The sequence below is a fragment of the Amblyomma mixtum genome, chromosome 4 (assembly GCF_055824585.1).
Source record: "Amblyomma mixtum isolate Tamu chromosome 4, ASM5582458v1, whole genome shotgun sequence".
In the NCBI taxonomy this organism is placed as follows: domain Eukaryota; kingdom Metazoa; phylum Arthropoda; class Arachnida; order Ixodida; family Ixodidae; genus Amblyomma; species Amblyomma mixtum.
In genome coordinates, this window is record NC_143015.1 from 44,048,502 (window position 1) to 44,063,923 (window position 15,422).

The following is a 15,422-nucleotide window of genomic DNA, read 5'->3' on the forward strand; positions in this document are numbered from 1 at the left end:
GGCCCATCTTGGAACAATTTCACCCTGAATAAGCTGAGCACAAGGCTAGGAGTTGCTTGCAGCTATTGCATCACCGCTGGGTATCCAGCGGCACTGGAAACCATGCACTTCCGGCATGCAAGGTTTATGCTAACAACACTATGCCACCGCTGCGGTAGGCATTCTGAGACCTACCGCAGAAAGGCAGCGATTTTCTGCCCCTTTCAATACACCTGACTAATGTGAGAACGCTCTATTCGACATGACAACATGTTTACTTTGTGCTTTTGTTCGTTAATGTGTGGCTCCGTTAGTGCTCATATTGCCGTAGCTTGTTGATGCTTTCAGTTTTAACGTGATGGCGTTAGAGGACCGAGTTCGCCAGGAAATCCAGTGTCGGATTCGTCGAGGTCGGCGTTGTGAGTGAAAAATTACGAGAATGTCTGTGGCGGGTTGTCTCCAGAGAGCAACCTGAGAGGTAGGTGGGCCACCCAGGTCGCTTGACCTTGCGATGTCATCACAACCTGCCACCGGATAGTGAGCAAAGTCGCAAAAGTGGCAGGTGGCAGATTAATAATTGCTCGCTCGGGAAGAGAAACCTGGGCGCACGAGGCCCACCGCTGGGAGGACCTCCTATCACAAGGTAATGTCGCATCGTGTAACCGCTTCACCAGTGCACCAGGAGGAGCATGAGAGCTCACAGGGATCTATGAATTCATTGTAGAGAATCACCTTTTGCGTATATGGGCAAACAACAGATTAGGCTATCGCGTCATACCCTTAAGGCGGAGCTTAAGCTTCCGTTCCAATTTTTTCTGCTCTTTTGAGAACTCAGCTCCGACAGTGTCCTGTGGTAGAAGTATGCGAAGCTTTTACGATTATTATTACAGTTGATAGCTGCTGTAAGGATGCCGGGATTATAAAGACCAGCTTTTTTGTTTTTGTTTCATGTATCTGCTTTTGATATAAGTTTTTTGTTTCATGAATAAACCACACTTAGTTTTCGCCCGTCCTGACTTCTTTCTTATGAACGCCCCATATACGCAACTCATCTACCTACTGTAAAGAAGCCACGGAACTACTACTTCCGCCCTCCATGGTTCTGAAGGAGCAACATACGAACAGTATTTTCCAGTTTCAACACCTTCGCCTGAAAAGGAGAACCTCAGATTTGAAGGTTCGTAACTTTTGGTCAAAGTTTTCGCATCCCTTGTCCTCCTACAGTTCATTGGTGAATGACAAGAGTTCGAATTCGGCACCTGTTGTGAACTTTTCCTCTAGCATTGTCTTGAATCTGCTTCGTGACAGGACGCCGGAAATCTGAAGTAGAGAGGAACCTAAGAGAGCCTGAGTGGACTCGCTGTGCTGTCTCAGGCATTCGTGGACTCCATTGTCATAAGCGGTGCTGCCGTCTTGTAGACATCACAGCATTATTAACGCCTAATGGCGCACCTCTCGAGCTTTGCTGTGTCGCCGGGTATTGAGCCATCTCAACGCATCGTAACGATGGTTGCGTCCTTGTGGAAGTTCTTGTGGACTGCAGTGCTCGCGAGTAACGGGTTCTCATGTACTTGTTGATTATCGATTAACAGCCAATGGGTTTCAGGGTGATCACAAAAGCCGGTTATCGTGTCAAGTGGACGAGTAACTGGCAGACAAAAAAGGTTTTGGGCTCACCGATTCAACGCTGGTGATCCTCACTACTGCGCGCTAAAGCATAGCCTAGGAAGATACGGCGGTTTTGGGGCCACTTGGGTTTCGTGGAAATATTACGGAGCTGGCTTGATGGCACTGCGTTTCTTAAACGAAGTTTTCACCTCTTCCAGACGGGCATTCTGGCTTGGAGTTGTCACGGACGCGAGTTTATGTGTGGCAGTCATCTCCTTGCTAAAAACAAGGAGTGGGGCTGATCAAAAATGTCTCTACATGAGAGCTGCTAGGGGGCACTATGGCGTCGGCGCTTATGTCGGGGCTGATTTCCTGTAGAAATCTAGAACTAAGGAAGCAGACACACCACTTCTTGGAGCCAACGAGCTCGAGCCCATGCACAAAGGCTCTAACTCAAGGAAAGGCGGCTATTCTTCTTCATTCGTAGTGAGCTAGCACTAGATACCTCGCTAACGAAAAGCAGTCCTCTCTGCTGGTGGAAGCCGCCGCGGTGGCTCAGTGGCTATGGTGCTCGGCTGCTGACCCAAAAGACGCGGGTTCGATCCCGGCCGCAGCGGCTAGAATTTCTTTGGAGGAGAAATTCTGGAGGCCCGTGTACTGTGCGATGTCAGTGCACGTTAAAGAACCCCAGGTGGTCGAAATTTCCGGAGCCTTTCACTACGGCGTCTCTCATAGCCTTAGTCGCTTTGGGACGTTAAACCCCACAAAACCAAACAAAACCAAATCTCTGCTGGTGAAACATCGGAATAATTCGGGTAGCCTCAGAGGAGTGTTACGCCACCTACAACCTATGGAAGGAGGCTCGGTTAATCTCGGAGAAGCGTCTCTAGCTGCAGTCAATAGGAGAAGGGTGAAAGATGCAAAGAAGACGAAGGGGAAGATGGCGATTTGTGCAGAGGTGGGACTTTTGTGACACATGCGAGGAAGTGAAAAAAAAAACAGCATATTTGCGCCTCTCTTGAAGATGGTAAAGATAAACCGGAGGTTCCACATAGGAGCATAGTGCTTCCTCTGTCCCTTCCAGTTGTTCTCTGCTTCAGTTCGAGTGCAAATATATTTGAGTTAAGCAGGGTTAGCGGATACCCTCACGACTACAGTACTGAAATTGGAAGGTTCTCTATAAAGCAGTATTCAAAAACCTATTTAATGTCTACAAATATGTATTTTTTGTCTTCGTGGTGGTTAAATAAATCGGTTATTTATTTTTCTTTTGTTGAAATATTTTTCATTACTTTGCGTCACTTCTAAACTCTACTCCCACGTTCCATGCCTCTCTTTTCCGCGCGAGGATCTATGAAAATTTGACATTGGTTTTTGATAAAAGAAAATGGCGCAGTAATTGTCTCACATCTCTTTAAACACCTGAACCACGTAATAAGGAAAGGAAGGAAGGTAGGAGGAAGAAAGAGGTGCGGTAGTGGAAGGCTACGAAATAATTTCGACCTTTAACGTGCGCTCACATTGCACAGCACACGGGTGCATTTGCATTTCGCTTCCATCGAAACGCGGCCTCAGGTGCCCGGGCCGCAGGGTTCGAATCCGGGAACTCCGGCTCAACAACCAAGCGCGCTAAATACGGAGCCACCACGGCGGGTCGCGATCACCTGTGTAATTTCTTTGTTTACAGTCACCTACAAACCTTGGCCAATCCCTCGTGTGGGTATGTGCCGCGGTCACTAAAGAAACAAGTCGCCGGAGGAATGCGCAGTGCAGAAATAGTAAACTATAGAAGAAACTGATGCAACCGCAGATTCTGGAGCCGAAGGATGTGCACTAAAGTGAAGCAGCAACGTGAAATAATACTCCTGCTACACGGGCGTTTCGAATGCCTTCCACCCGAATGTCATCCGACTCGAATGCCAAACCAACGCTGCTACACGAAGTTTTTCAACGGCATTCGGTTCAGGTGACATTCGAGTCGACGGAGCTACGCGGAGACATTCCAGATTTTGGAATGCCATCGAGCCCGAACCGACCAATAGCCGTCGCCGCTGCCGTCGCTTCGCCCCGCCCACAGCCGAGCGATTGCTTTCGGCTCTGTGGCTGTTAATTTCGATACCCGCTGCTCGCTTTTTTCTACTGTTTGTTTAGGAAATAGCTCGTGCTCTGTCTGAGGGAGTGCTTGAAGGTAATATTACACCAACGAACATGAACCGCGTCACCATGAAATTTTCACAGGAGTGCGCCGATGAGGACGACTGTACTCATACTGTTGTTTACATTGCTGCGTACGAACAGCTAGAGCTCTTTTTATGACACAAAACGTAATCTGTGTTTTAGTTCTATTAAACAACCTGTTTTCTTTTTTACCAGTTGTACCCATGCTTGTTTACGCAGTGCGACAATGTGTCGGAAGCGATGATGCGATCGCACGCTTGAGAAACACGACAGCCGGGTTGTTGACATCGAGCAGGACCGGCGCTTCTCGCTTCTTGTCCCGGCTTCCTCCGACGTGACCAGTACTTTATTTCAAACTACTTCATGCAGAAGTATGTTTGGCGACCATTCGCTTTAACTGGAACGGCCTAACTTGTTATCCACAAGCTAGCGACGGCGACGACTGCTGCTGGCCGTGAAGCCCGACTCGGCAGTCTGGGTCACATCGGCGTTTGCCGTTCATCGTATACGTGCCTTGCGGTGTAAGCAATAGTTGATTTCAGGTCGCTGTTGCCAAAACTACACTCGGTGACCATTTGCATGCGCCAAAGCTTGTGATTCGCTCTTCACAACCACCGCAATCACAGATCCAACCCGGCGGACTCGCTAGGCCTAGTCGTCGCGGAAGGGAAGGGAGCCGTCGTCGACTGAAATTAATTTGGCAAGCGCTTATCGCTGGTGAGTGTTCAGGTGTGCACATGTGAAATGTAGCCGTTCGTATCGCTCATTTAGAAGCGCGAACATATTCACACGGCCGCCTCATCATCGTGCTTTCGCTCAGCCGCCGACAAGGCTGACCGTCCGCCGATCGGATTCGTCGGTGTCGTTGGCCTGACAAATCTGTCCCATTACAATGATATTATAGTAAACTAGATATTTCACTATAATGACATGTTGCTGTTGAGCGTGATATATAGTGTTGTTGTTGGACTAGTGTGACCACCGCCGTCGTCGTCGTTCTACACTGAAAACGAGCTCAGGCTTTCGAATGCGTTTGGAAAGTGTCGTGTAGCACCGCGGGAGTCCGTCGAGTCCGAATGTCATTCCAATTCTCGAATGTCATTCGACTCGGATGTCATTCGAACGTTGCGGTGTAGCACAGGTTGAGTAATCCAATCCAGAGGACACAAAGAGGCGACAATCCTAAGCAAAGCGGCTAAACAGCATAACCTTTATAAACAGGAAGCGGAAAGAATCCCGTAAATAAGAAACGCGAAGCAGAGCGAGAAAGAAGAGGTGATTGATAAAGTTGCCGGCAGAAGATGCAGTCCAGCGGCGTGTACACGTGGCTTCAAAGACCGCCGTAAAGAGGCAACGGGGACTCGAATCCTAACAAGCAGCTTAGGCGGCTTATCGCAAGAAAAAGCTGAGGAACGCCTGGAAGAACATTCGTTTGAAACTCGAAATTTCAAGTTTGGAAAAATTTAAACAAAAAACGTAAACAAAAAATGGTGGCTAATTTACGTAGTTAGGCCAAATGTGAATAAGTTGCGCTAGCACTTGTCGTTTCAGTTAGGCTTCCATGTTTTGATCCATTGCTCACGAATGGCAGTTATTCGGATAAAAATAATGCGTTACTGTCTGTACATGCGAGCGGAATTTTCCATTCTCTAAAATTCATTCATATATACCTGTGAGTCCTCGTACCACTCCTCGTACCACTCCCGCGTACCACTGAACGATGCGCCACTGCCCTTCTCTGAAAGGGGCTGCCATCAATGGGACATGGGTTGGTTTTGTTCAGTGGCGACCCAGGTTGCTCTCCCCAGCAGCCTGCTGCCGCCTGATATGCTGGGCAGGCTGCTAGGTATATATATATATATATATATATATTTCTAATCAATTAGCTTTAAGCGATAACATATTCAGTACTATTCTAAATTGATCAACACCACAAAATAAATAGATAAATTTTTAAAAAATCCCCTGTGCCCCTTGGTTTCAGTGGCTGTTGGCTTCTGTCATATTTATAACGAGCCCCTCATTCCCCTTCCCTTGTTTGCTTAATTGCTTAGCGAGGGCCTCGGTTCTGGCAGCCTTGACGCCATAGGTAGCATAAGAGGGTTCTCACACAGCTTCCACCCTCTCCGTTCGATGACGTTCTACGTCACACCTGCGGTAACTCAGGACGTTCTACGTCCACCGCTTGTGAACGTAGGTGGCGCTGATGAACACTCTCAAGGTTAGGTTACTTGTAAACATAAATACCCCCGAAAGCAGGTTTGACAGCCGTCGCCGTAGCTCAGAGGTAGACCACCGGAAGCGTAATTCGGAGGTCGTGGGTTCGGATCCCACCGGCGGCATGTGGTTGTTTTTTCTTCAGCTTTTCTAATCAATTAGCTGTAAGCGATAGCATATTCAGTACTATTCTAAATTGATCAACACCACAAAATAAATAAACAAATTTAAAAAAAATCCCCTGTGCCCCTTGGTTTCAGTGGCTGTTGGCTTCTGTCATATTTATAACGAGCCCCTCATTCCCCTTCCCTTGTTTGCTTAATTGCTTAGCGAGGACCTCGGTTCTGGCAGCCTTGACGCCATAGGTAGCATAAGAGGGTTCTCACGCAGCTTCCACCCTCTCCGTTCGATGACGTTCTACGTCACACCTGCGGTAACTCTGGACGTTCTACGTCCACCGCTTATGAACGTAGGTGGCGCTGATGAACACTCTCAAGGTTAGGCTACTTGTAAACATAAATACCCCCGAAAGGAGAAGGTTGGCAGCCGTCGCCGTAGCTCAGAGGTAGAGCACCGGCCGCGTAATTCGGAGGTCGTGGGTTCGGATCCCACCGGCCGCATGTGTTGTTTTTTCTTCTGCTTTTCTAATCAGTTAGCTTTAAGCGATAACATATTCAGTACTATTCTAAATTGATCAACAGCACAAAATAAATAAATAAATTTAAAAAAATCCCCTGTGCCCCTTGGTTTCAGTGGCTGTTGGCTTCTATCATATTTATAACGATCCCCTCATTCCCCTTACCTTGTTTGCTTAATATATATATATAGATAAGTGCTACCGCACTAAAAATAGAGGACGGTTTACCACGGCTAAGTGCGGAATGTCAAGTAGTTCCACTAATTACTGTGGCCATTTAAAGTCTCCACGTGTTAGGGTTATTTCACCTTAAGGCCTTTACCTGGAAGTCATTTGCTGTGAACGAATTCACCCTAAAGGGTTTTGGCCTAAAGGCCTATTTTTATGAAGGTAATTAATTGCCTTGAAGGCACCTCGGTACACCTGCCCACCGGTTTGTCCGTTACCATGTGGGCAGGCGCGACGCCTGCCATAAACCTGTATTTAGACGCGTACGTACGTATGCCTGAAATCTGAAAAAGCGCCTACTCGTGCAACCGCCATAAAATAAAGCTATACTGCGGAAAACGTGCTAATGCTGCTATATAGCATGGAGCTTAACCAGTTAAATCAGGGTGCAGTTTTTTAACACCCCAATTTCTCTATAGATTAGACACAACAGTCAGCATGCTACATGTAATTACGGCGCGGCTGAGATGTCCAACGAGAATTTATACAGTTACTGCGCCATTTCCACTATACAAAAGCCTCTAATATATCAAGAAAGAGGAAGTCTTATTTTATTTCTTATTTCGCTCATTCCTTCCCTCTTCCTCACTGGGTGGTTGACGTCACGATCCTATAGACTAGTGTGAGGAATTGTCTTATGGCGCTATCACTGTTGGGTTGCAGTATTAATGTGAGGTATTCGAAATACTCGAAAGAGGTTATGTGGTTGTCATGTCACGACCCTGTCGACCAATGGGACTTTCGTGCTGCCACTGGATTTCTCGTCGAACGGCACTTTCAACACGATGGCGTTAAAAAGAAAAAACTCTATGCGTCTACCGAGCACAATCTGCATGCATGCGCTTGAGAAATTCAGTCTGCGTCTCCAGTCAGAAATTGTCTGGCCTGTTAAAGAACTTCGCTCAAGAAGGAAAGCTGTCGGAAGAAACTTATGTCAGGCCGACGACGTAACCGTAGGCGCTATTTACCTCGACGCAACCATGCTCCACGCATTTTTTTTTGTATCTTAGAAGGTATCATCTGGGCTGTATACATTGCCATTATAATAGCACTTTCCTGGGAAAGAAAGTATGCAGGATAGCTATAGCACGATTCCTCAGGCATTGCGAAGACGTAAAAAATAATTTCATAATGAAAGGTTTGCATGAGTATACAATGCCCGACGGGAGTGATAATTTATAGCGTTGCAAATAAAGTAAAATTAGGCTGACTTCAAATGATTGAGGAGAGAGATAGAGTGGATACGTGCTCGTCGACACTTCCTGTGTCTTTGTAAGAAAAACTGTTGTTAAAGTGTGTTGCGTTGTTTCGACCAGGTCTTGCGGCAGCCCTAGATGTGTGGAAACCACGCCTCGCCTTTGTAGCGGGCTGAGCGCGCCGTACCACTTATGAGACGTAGTTAAAATGCTTGTGAATATTGGCCGTTACATCTCTTCGTCACTTAGAATAAATAACGATATATGAGGTTCTAGAAGTGAATTTAGTCTGAGGTATTGTGAATTTATTTCGCAGTGTGAAGTGTATCGACTCTGAAGATGTGGAAGAATCTGGATGACTAGAAACGAAACTAACGGTGCACAAAAAGTGAGAAAAACAGCTAACACTTCTTATAAGTGGCTTCAGTGTCGAAAATGTCGTAATTATCTATTGACCATAATCTGACAGCTGTAGCGGTATTGCAATGTCTGTGGAAAGTTTACGCACCCTTTCTACATCAGGCGCCTTGAGGTTCTGGCCGTTCAAAACAACAAAGTAGAGAATATGGGGGAGATCGAAAGGGCTGGCACTACTGCCTTTTTTTCTGATTAGGATTTCGTCAAGACGCAGTCTGCTGACGAGCCATTTCTGGGGGCTGCTTTTGGCTTCTGCGAAAAGCATTCTTTGTTCTGCCGTTACTGATATTATCAAGAGCGACGGGTGGTTAATACATCAAGATTATCTGTATAAGTGGAGATAATGGCGACTGAATATTGTTTGCGGTTTTAATGCTGCGGTAGAACGCACTTAGCTTTTTGAAGGCATGATTAGTTTACTACGCTTTGAACAGCTCGTCTGCGTAATGGGTGACTTCAATTGTGCAGGTCAACCGACTGATCATGCCCCTGCTTGCGATTAAAGAGAGAGGACGGGTGAAGTTTTGTCACGCGGCATAGATGAATCAGGGATTTGGGTTCCGCAGTCTTTCGCCGCATTTTGAGGCGTTCTGACGCTCGCGTTGATTATTGAATTAAGAGGTTACTGCGCAGAGGGGTAAGAGAGCAGGAATAAACACATACGGCACCCAGAAGCGCTGAATGTGAACTTTGGACAGTTGGCACTTCTCCTGTTCTCAGTCTGTTTCGTCCATGTTTTCCTAAACCTTTCACACCGTTAACTCCTTGCATCAACATGGATCAACTCTTAGGTAAAATCTTGTTGCTTAGCATTTTCTGCACTTTTATTTATTTTTATTTACAGAATACTGCAGGCCCTTCTGGGCCCTAGCAGGAGGGGCAATACAGTGCAAAATGAATATACAAAATAAAACACTGAAAGAAAATTCGAAACACAAAGCAAATAAGTTAGATGGCGTCAATCTTCTATTTCTTCAATGGAGTCAATGTCACATAGTGCTGTTAAAGGTAAAGCATTCCATTCAGTTACGGTGCGGGGGAAGAAGGAGTATTTAAATAGGTTAGTTCTGGCGGTGAATGGAGTTAGTGAATCAGAGTGGCGATGTCTTGTTGGTCGTGGAGCGGAAAATGGCTTGACGTAGGGATCCGGGCACATTGACAACTTGTTATGTTTGAGAAGGAAAAGAAATTTTAATCTGAGTATTTTACGTCTTACCTGCAATGTTTGAATTCGGTTTGCTCGCATTATGGCAGTAGGTGAGTCGGTTGAACGGTATTTTGAAAAGATGAATCGAATGGCCTTGCGCTGGATCATTTCAAGCGCTTGAATGTTAGTTTTAGTAAATGGGTCCCAGACAATGCAAGCGTATTCTAACTTGGGTCTGATTAATGATGAATAGGCTAAAAATTTCAAGTCCGCAGGAGCATTCTTCAGTTTGTGCTTGAGGACACAAAGTTTACGAAACCCTGATGCGCATACGTTACTTATGTGTTTGTTCCAGCTTAGATTATTAGTTATCGTCACGCCAAGATATTTATATTCAGTTACCTCCGAAAGTGGAAATGATGGAAGAGCGTAAGGGTATAAAAGGCTGTTTTTTTTTCTTGGTTAATCTCATAAATACGGTTTTCTGAGCGTTAAGTTTCATGTCCCACTGGTTGCACCAATCCAGAATATTGTTTAGGTTTAAATTGAGTAATAGTTGGTCTGCACGACATGTAATTACATTAAACAAAACACAGTCATCTGCAAACAGCCGGATTTGAACGGGATGAGTAACTACTTTTACAATGTCATTCACATATATTAAAAATAACAGGGGACCGAGGACACTTCCTTGGGGAACACCAGAAAAGACAGGCAGGATGTGTGAATAATGGTCGTCAATACTAACAAACTGCTGTCGGTTAGATAAGTAACCTGAAACCCAGTTAACTATAAAGTTAGGAAGACCAACTTGTTTAAGCTTGTCAATTAATTTAAAATGGGAGACGAGGTCAAATGATTTACTAAAATCCATGAAAATAATATCAGCCTGGCCGGTTTTATCAAGTACAGATGCGAAACTATGAACAACCGATGTTAGTTGCGTTACAGTAGAATAGCCCTTCCTAAACCCGTGTTGAACGTTAGAAAGGATATTGTTATCGTCAAGAAAACCGATGATGAACTTGGTTATTATGTGTTCTAGTAATTTGCAACAGGTTGAAGTGAGAGAGATGGGACGATAATTTGATATCAGTGATGCGTCCCCTTTCTTTAGAACAGGAACAACACGTGCAGTTTTCCACTCTGAAGGAATCACAGCTGATGACAAAGATGCGCGAAAAATAACAGCCAGAAACTCGGAAAGCTTTTCGGCATACCGGCGCAAGAAAGCGTTCGGAATTTTATCAGGGCCTGGCGACGCTTTAGTTTTCAGGTTTAGGAGCAATTCAACAATGCCAGGTCTTGATATCGTAACAAAAGGCATAGTACAGGGCGTTTCAAAAGGACCGTGTTCACCACTTGCATTAGCAAAGACGCTGTGGAAGTAGCGGTTAAATTGCGTAGCAATATCGTTTTTATCTGTGATAGGCTTGCCGTCGTGCATTATTCGGTCAATAGGTTTTTTTCTTTTGACATAAGTGGTTCCAAAATTTTTAAGGTGAAGTTCGAATGAAATTAGGCAGTCTGTATTCAAAGTAATGGCGTTTAGCGGTCCTCACAGCTGCATTAAAGGATAGTTGAAAAGACTGAATAATGGAACGACTGGCGCCTCCACGTTTCAAACGTTTCACTTTTCTTTTCAATTGCAGTACTTCACGTGTGATCCAGGGAGAGGCTTTGCGTGATTTTATTATTTTATTAGGGACAAAGTTTTCAAGGCAGTGAGTGCATAGTGTTTTAAATTTATTCCATAGCTCATCAGCATTACTGCCTCGGAAACTGCTGAGGCAAAAATCTAAATAATCCAACACGCTCTCATCTTTCGCACGCGAGAAGTCCTTTACATAGCAGACTTTGGCCACAGGCTTTTTGCAAACAATATGGACTGGGAAAGAACAATGGACCAAATCATGATCGGAAATTCCCTGCTCAATTGAAACATGGTAGTCACTAATATATCGGCTTACAAAGATAAGGTCAAGTACAGAAGTACAACCTTGTACACGTGTTGGCTGCCTCACTACTTGCTGCAAGTCATGTCTCAACATAATATTAAATATGTGCTCTTCATGAGCAGCATGATCGGGATTAAGAAAGGGCTTGTCCCAGTTAATTGATGGAAGGTTCAAATCACCAATTAATTAGATTCTGTCATGATGAAAATCATTCATGAAATCAGACAGTTCACGTAGAAACTGCGGGGGGGAATTGGGAGCTCTATAAACTGCAATTACTAGAAAGGACCGTCCCCAACAAGAAAGTTTTAACGCGAGGCTTTCATGGTTTTCAATTTGAGTTAGGAAAGAAGTGTCGATGCCATGTTTTACGAGTACGGCAACACCACCTCCTCTGGTAGATCTGTCCCGACGGAACACCCGGTAAAGGGGAGGGAAAACATCTTCATCATCAATTCCTTCGTGCAACCAAGTCTCTGTGATTACAACAATGTGTGGCTGATACCCTAGAATTATGGATTCAAGACGATCGCTTTTATTTACCACGCTGCGCGCATTTATGTTAGGAAGCTTGAGTTCCTTGACAAGCGGTGATGCGAGTCACTCTTTACTCGGCTCATTTCGTATCTTGATTCTGCAATTGTTGGCCTCATCCCACGCGAAAATTTGCCCGTCCATTTTTAGTTTATCATGCACCAGAATAGGCTTCTTGCCTTGATCCCTATCAATTTTTGTACTATCCCATAAAAGTTTTCTTATTCTGAGCGTGTCACGTGAATAGTCATTTTGTACCGAATATTTGGTTCCTTTAAGCTTACGGACATTCCGCATTACTTCTTGTTTTTCATTAAAGTCCTGGAAGAACAATATGACGGGTCGCTTTTTCCCAGCTTTGCCAATACGGTGGATTCTGGCGACTGAGTTGCATGTCACACCAAGCTTCTCTTGAAAAACCTCAGAAATAACTTTCTCCCTAAGGACAGATTCTGTTTCATCGCTGTCTTCTTCTACCCCAAACACAACTAAGTTGGAACGCCTACTTCTGTCCTCCAAGTCAATAATTTTTTCGCGTAGGAAGGTGACTGTTCTTTCCAGGTTTTCTACACGCGCTGATTGGTCTTTTAATAGATCCAGCTGTTGAGTGAATTCGCACAATATTTTTTCCATCTTTGCGTTATGCGTCCTTAATGCTGCCATTTCGTCTGTCAATTTTTGCTGTCCCAGAATCAGTTGCTTCAACATCTCTTGCGTGCTCATACTGTCAGAGTCTGTCTCGGGGCCAGGATTAAGTTCGACGTCGCCACACAACATCAACTCGCACATCAGGTATACATCACATGCGATACGAATGCACTGCTGGGGGCAAGGAAGAACCAGGATACCACGGCAATCACTTTTAAATGTACAATAATAGGCACCAACCTGGGTTAGACAGAAGAAGGGTGCGTAAGGCCACATGCCGCTGCCTGGTCTGCCGAGCCCACTGAAGTGGAATTCTTGCGGTCGGCTATTTAAAGGGATGTCCGGTGAGGTCACATGCTGATGCGGCGGCGCTGTAGGCGTGACGCACGTAGCCAGATTCGTGATGTCATCAGGCTCTTGATGAAAGTTGTGCTGATAGTCCGCTCCGGCATGACCAAGCAGGAAAACCTGGGTTAGACAGAAGAAGGGTGCGTAAGGCCACATGCCGCTGCCTGGTCTGCCGAGCCCACTGAAGTGGAATTCTTGCGGTCGGCTATTTAAAGGGATGTCCGGTGAGGTCACATGCTGATGCGGCGGCGCTGTAGGCGTGACGCACGTAGCCAGATTCGTGATGTCATCAGGCTCTTGATGAAAGTTGTGCTGATAGTCCGCTCCGGCATGACCAAGCAGGAAAACCTGGGTTAGACAGAAGAAGGGTGCGTAAGGCCACATGCCGCTGCCTGGTCTGCCGAGCCCACTCCTTGCACGTGGGTGATTATGTTAAATTTTGCTATTTGCTGTGACCATCGTATAGTGGCTACTCGGCTCTGGGCAAACAATCATTCAATTTTTGGGCCGTATTGGCGCTTTGAAAGTTAAATCAGTCACATATTAATGGCCACCAGTTTTGTTTTGCTGCTTTCGCAACTGAAATATAGCATTTCTCTTAAGAAGCCTTTATTTGCAGTTGGCAGGCTTTTTAACCAGTAGGTGTGTCCGGTAGCCAATCAAGTGTCCTTTTGAAGATGTCTCACAGAATATATCGGAAGACAAAACTTTTTACAACCTCTATGAGTTAGAATAATAACCGCCTGACCTTTATAGGGACTGAACTGCTTGCTTAAGATGTTAGTTTAAAATCTACGACGTTAAACGAGACTGGGCCTGTGAGCGAATTCGATCTCTTCAAGGCACTCTATGCAATATCAAAGACCAAGGGGACAAGCTTGAGCTGTTTCACGGTATCATGAAATGATAAACTTGTATCTTGTGATAATAACAAGCGGCAGTCTAGTAACCAGTGTGATCGAAATATTTTTGCTGTTTATCAGTTCTTGTGGATTCCTTACGCAGTTCATTATTTGCGTAGTCTTTCTCCTATAATGCTTGTTTTAGAGCTTCCCACGCATTTAACGCTCTTTGTAACAAAACTATCAAAAGATGGTTGCTCAGTTATCAGTAGCCCTTTTGTGTCACAAGAGACAGAAACACCCATTGACTACTTTCCTGTCCCGAAAATGTCGCTTTTTGCGGGAATTTCATCAGAATTGACAATTTATAAAATGTATATGTTCTCATTACTCTAATGTTGCATGACTTCGCGAAGGTTTTTGATCCAAAGCTCCTTCCTCAGTTTTTTGCTTAAAGGTCATGCAGTACTAATTCCGAACAGTTGTATTGATGGAAAGTTGAACTGAACGCGTTGGGAAATGCGGAAAATCATAAAGGACGTACTAGCCTAGGTTATTCTTTCTAACTCTACTCTATCGCTCTATGTTGTTCGGTCTAAATGAACAAGGTGTGTTTACGGACGTGTGTAAGGTGCGGGTTTGCGTTTTACGAAGTGTTTTTCTGTGGATGTACAAACCGACCTCCACATCAAAAGGTATTCTTCAATAGGAAATATACATTTGTGTATTCAGGAATTTTGTCTCTTCTCTATAGTGGAAACCATCGAGCAGCTCTTTCTTAAGGGCCAAATTGTGCATCTACTTTATAATAGTGTGGAAAGGGCACACAAGACACATTTTGTTATCTCTTTCCACCGTGCGCGACATCTTATGGCTGCTTATCTTGATTACCGACAACTTCTTTTGATATATCAAACTGAATAGCACAACCCATATAACATATTGAAGTTATTATAGATGCTCAGAGCTGTATGTGAAAGAGAATCTGATCTTTTCTGGCAGGGAATAACTAATGGACGAGGGCACAAGCGGCTTTCGGTAGTGCCACAAATCGCCCCAATCGTAACTGAAAAGTACAGCGGTAAATTATTGTATATATTGCATTGCAATCGCCAGCGCCAGCTTCCTGCTTAATTAAGCCACGATACATAACGATTTCTGAGAGAAAATATACATTATGTCCACTTATTTCAGATGATAATCTTGAATCTCTTGCACAGTTTGTCCTCCACATACATACTTATGAAAGCCGCTAAGAGTCTAAAGGCTTAGCCATTCCGTTAACTTGTTGTTAGAGCAGAGCAGTTCGCGTCTTGTTGCCCCATGAATCAGAAATATTCACAACCTGGATAACCGAGCCAAAATGTAATCACATATCAGATATTTTGACTGCTGCCTCTGCCGGGGCATTACTAGCGGCACATACTCCAGATGAAGTTGCGTGATTTGTCCACGTCTTTCCTTTACAGAAGAGGTAAGTGATTA

The 15,422-nt window shown here is 44.8% G+C and overlaps 1 protein-coding gene across 1 annotated transcript; it reads right to left on the bottom strand.

Annotated features, from left to right (window-relative positions):
• Positions 1-11,165: 11,165 nt before the first annotated feature.
• Positions 11,166-13,479, bottom strand: LOC149346353 (uncharacterized). Its single transcript, XM_089541306.1, has 2 exons — positions 12,988-13,479; positions 11,166-11,171 (listed from the first exon to the last, which is right to left on the bottom strand). Exons 1-2 carry the CDS (start codon positions 13,477-13,479, stop codon positions 11,166-11,168), a joined length of 498 nt encoding a protein of 165 aa, XP_089397432.1.
• Between the last annotated feature and the right edge of the window lie 1,943 nt (positions 13,480-15,422).

Coding starts and splice junctions, on each gene's coding strand:
- LOC149346353 (XM_089541306.1), bottom strand. CDS start 13,479: ATGTGGCCTTACGCACCCTTCTTCTGTCTAACCCAGGTTTTCCTGCTT.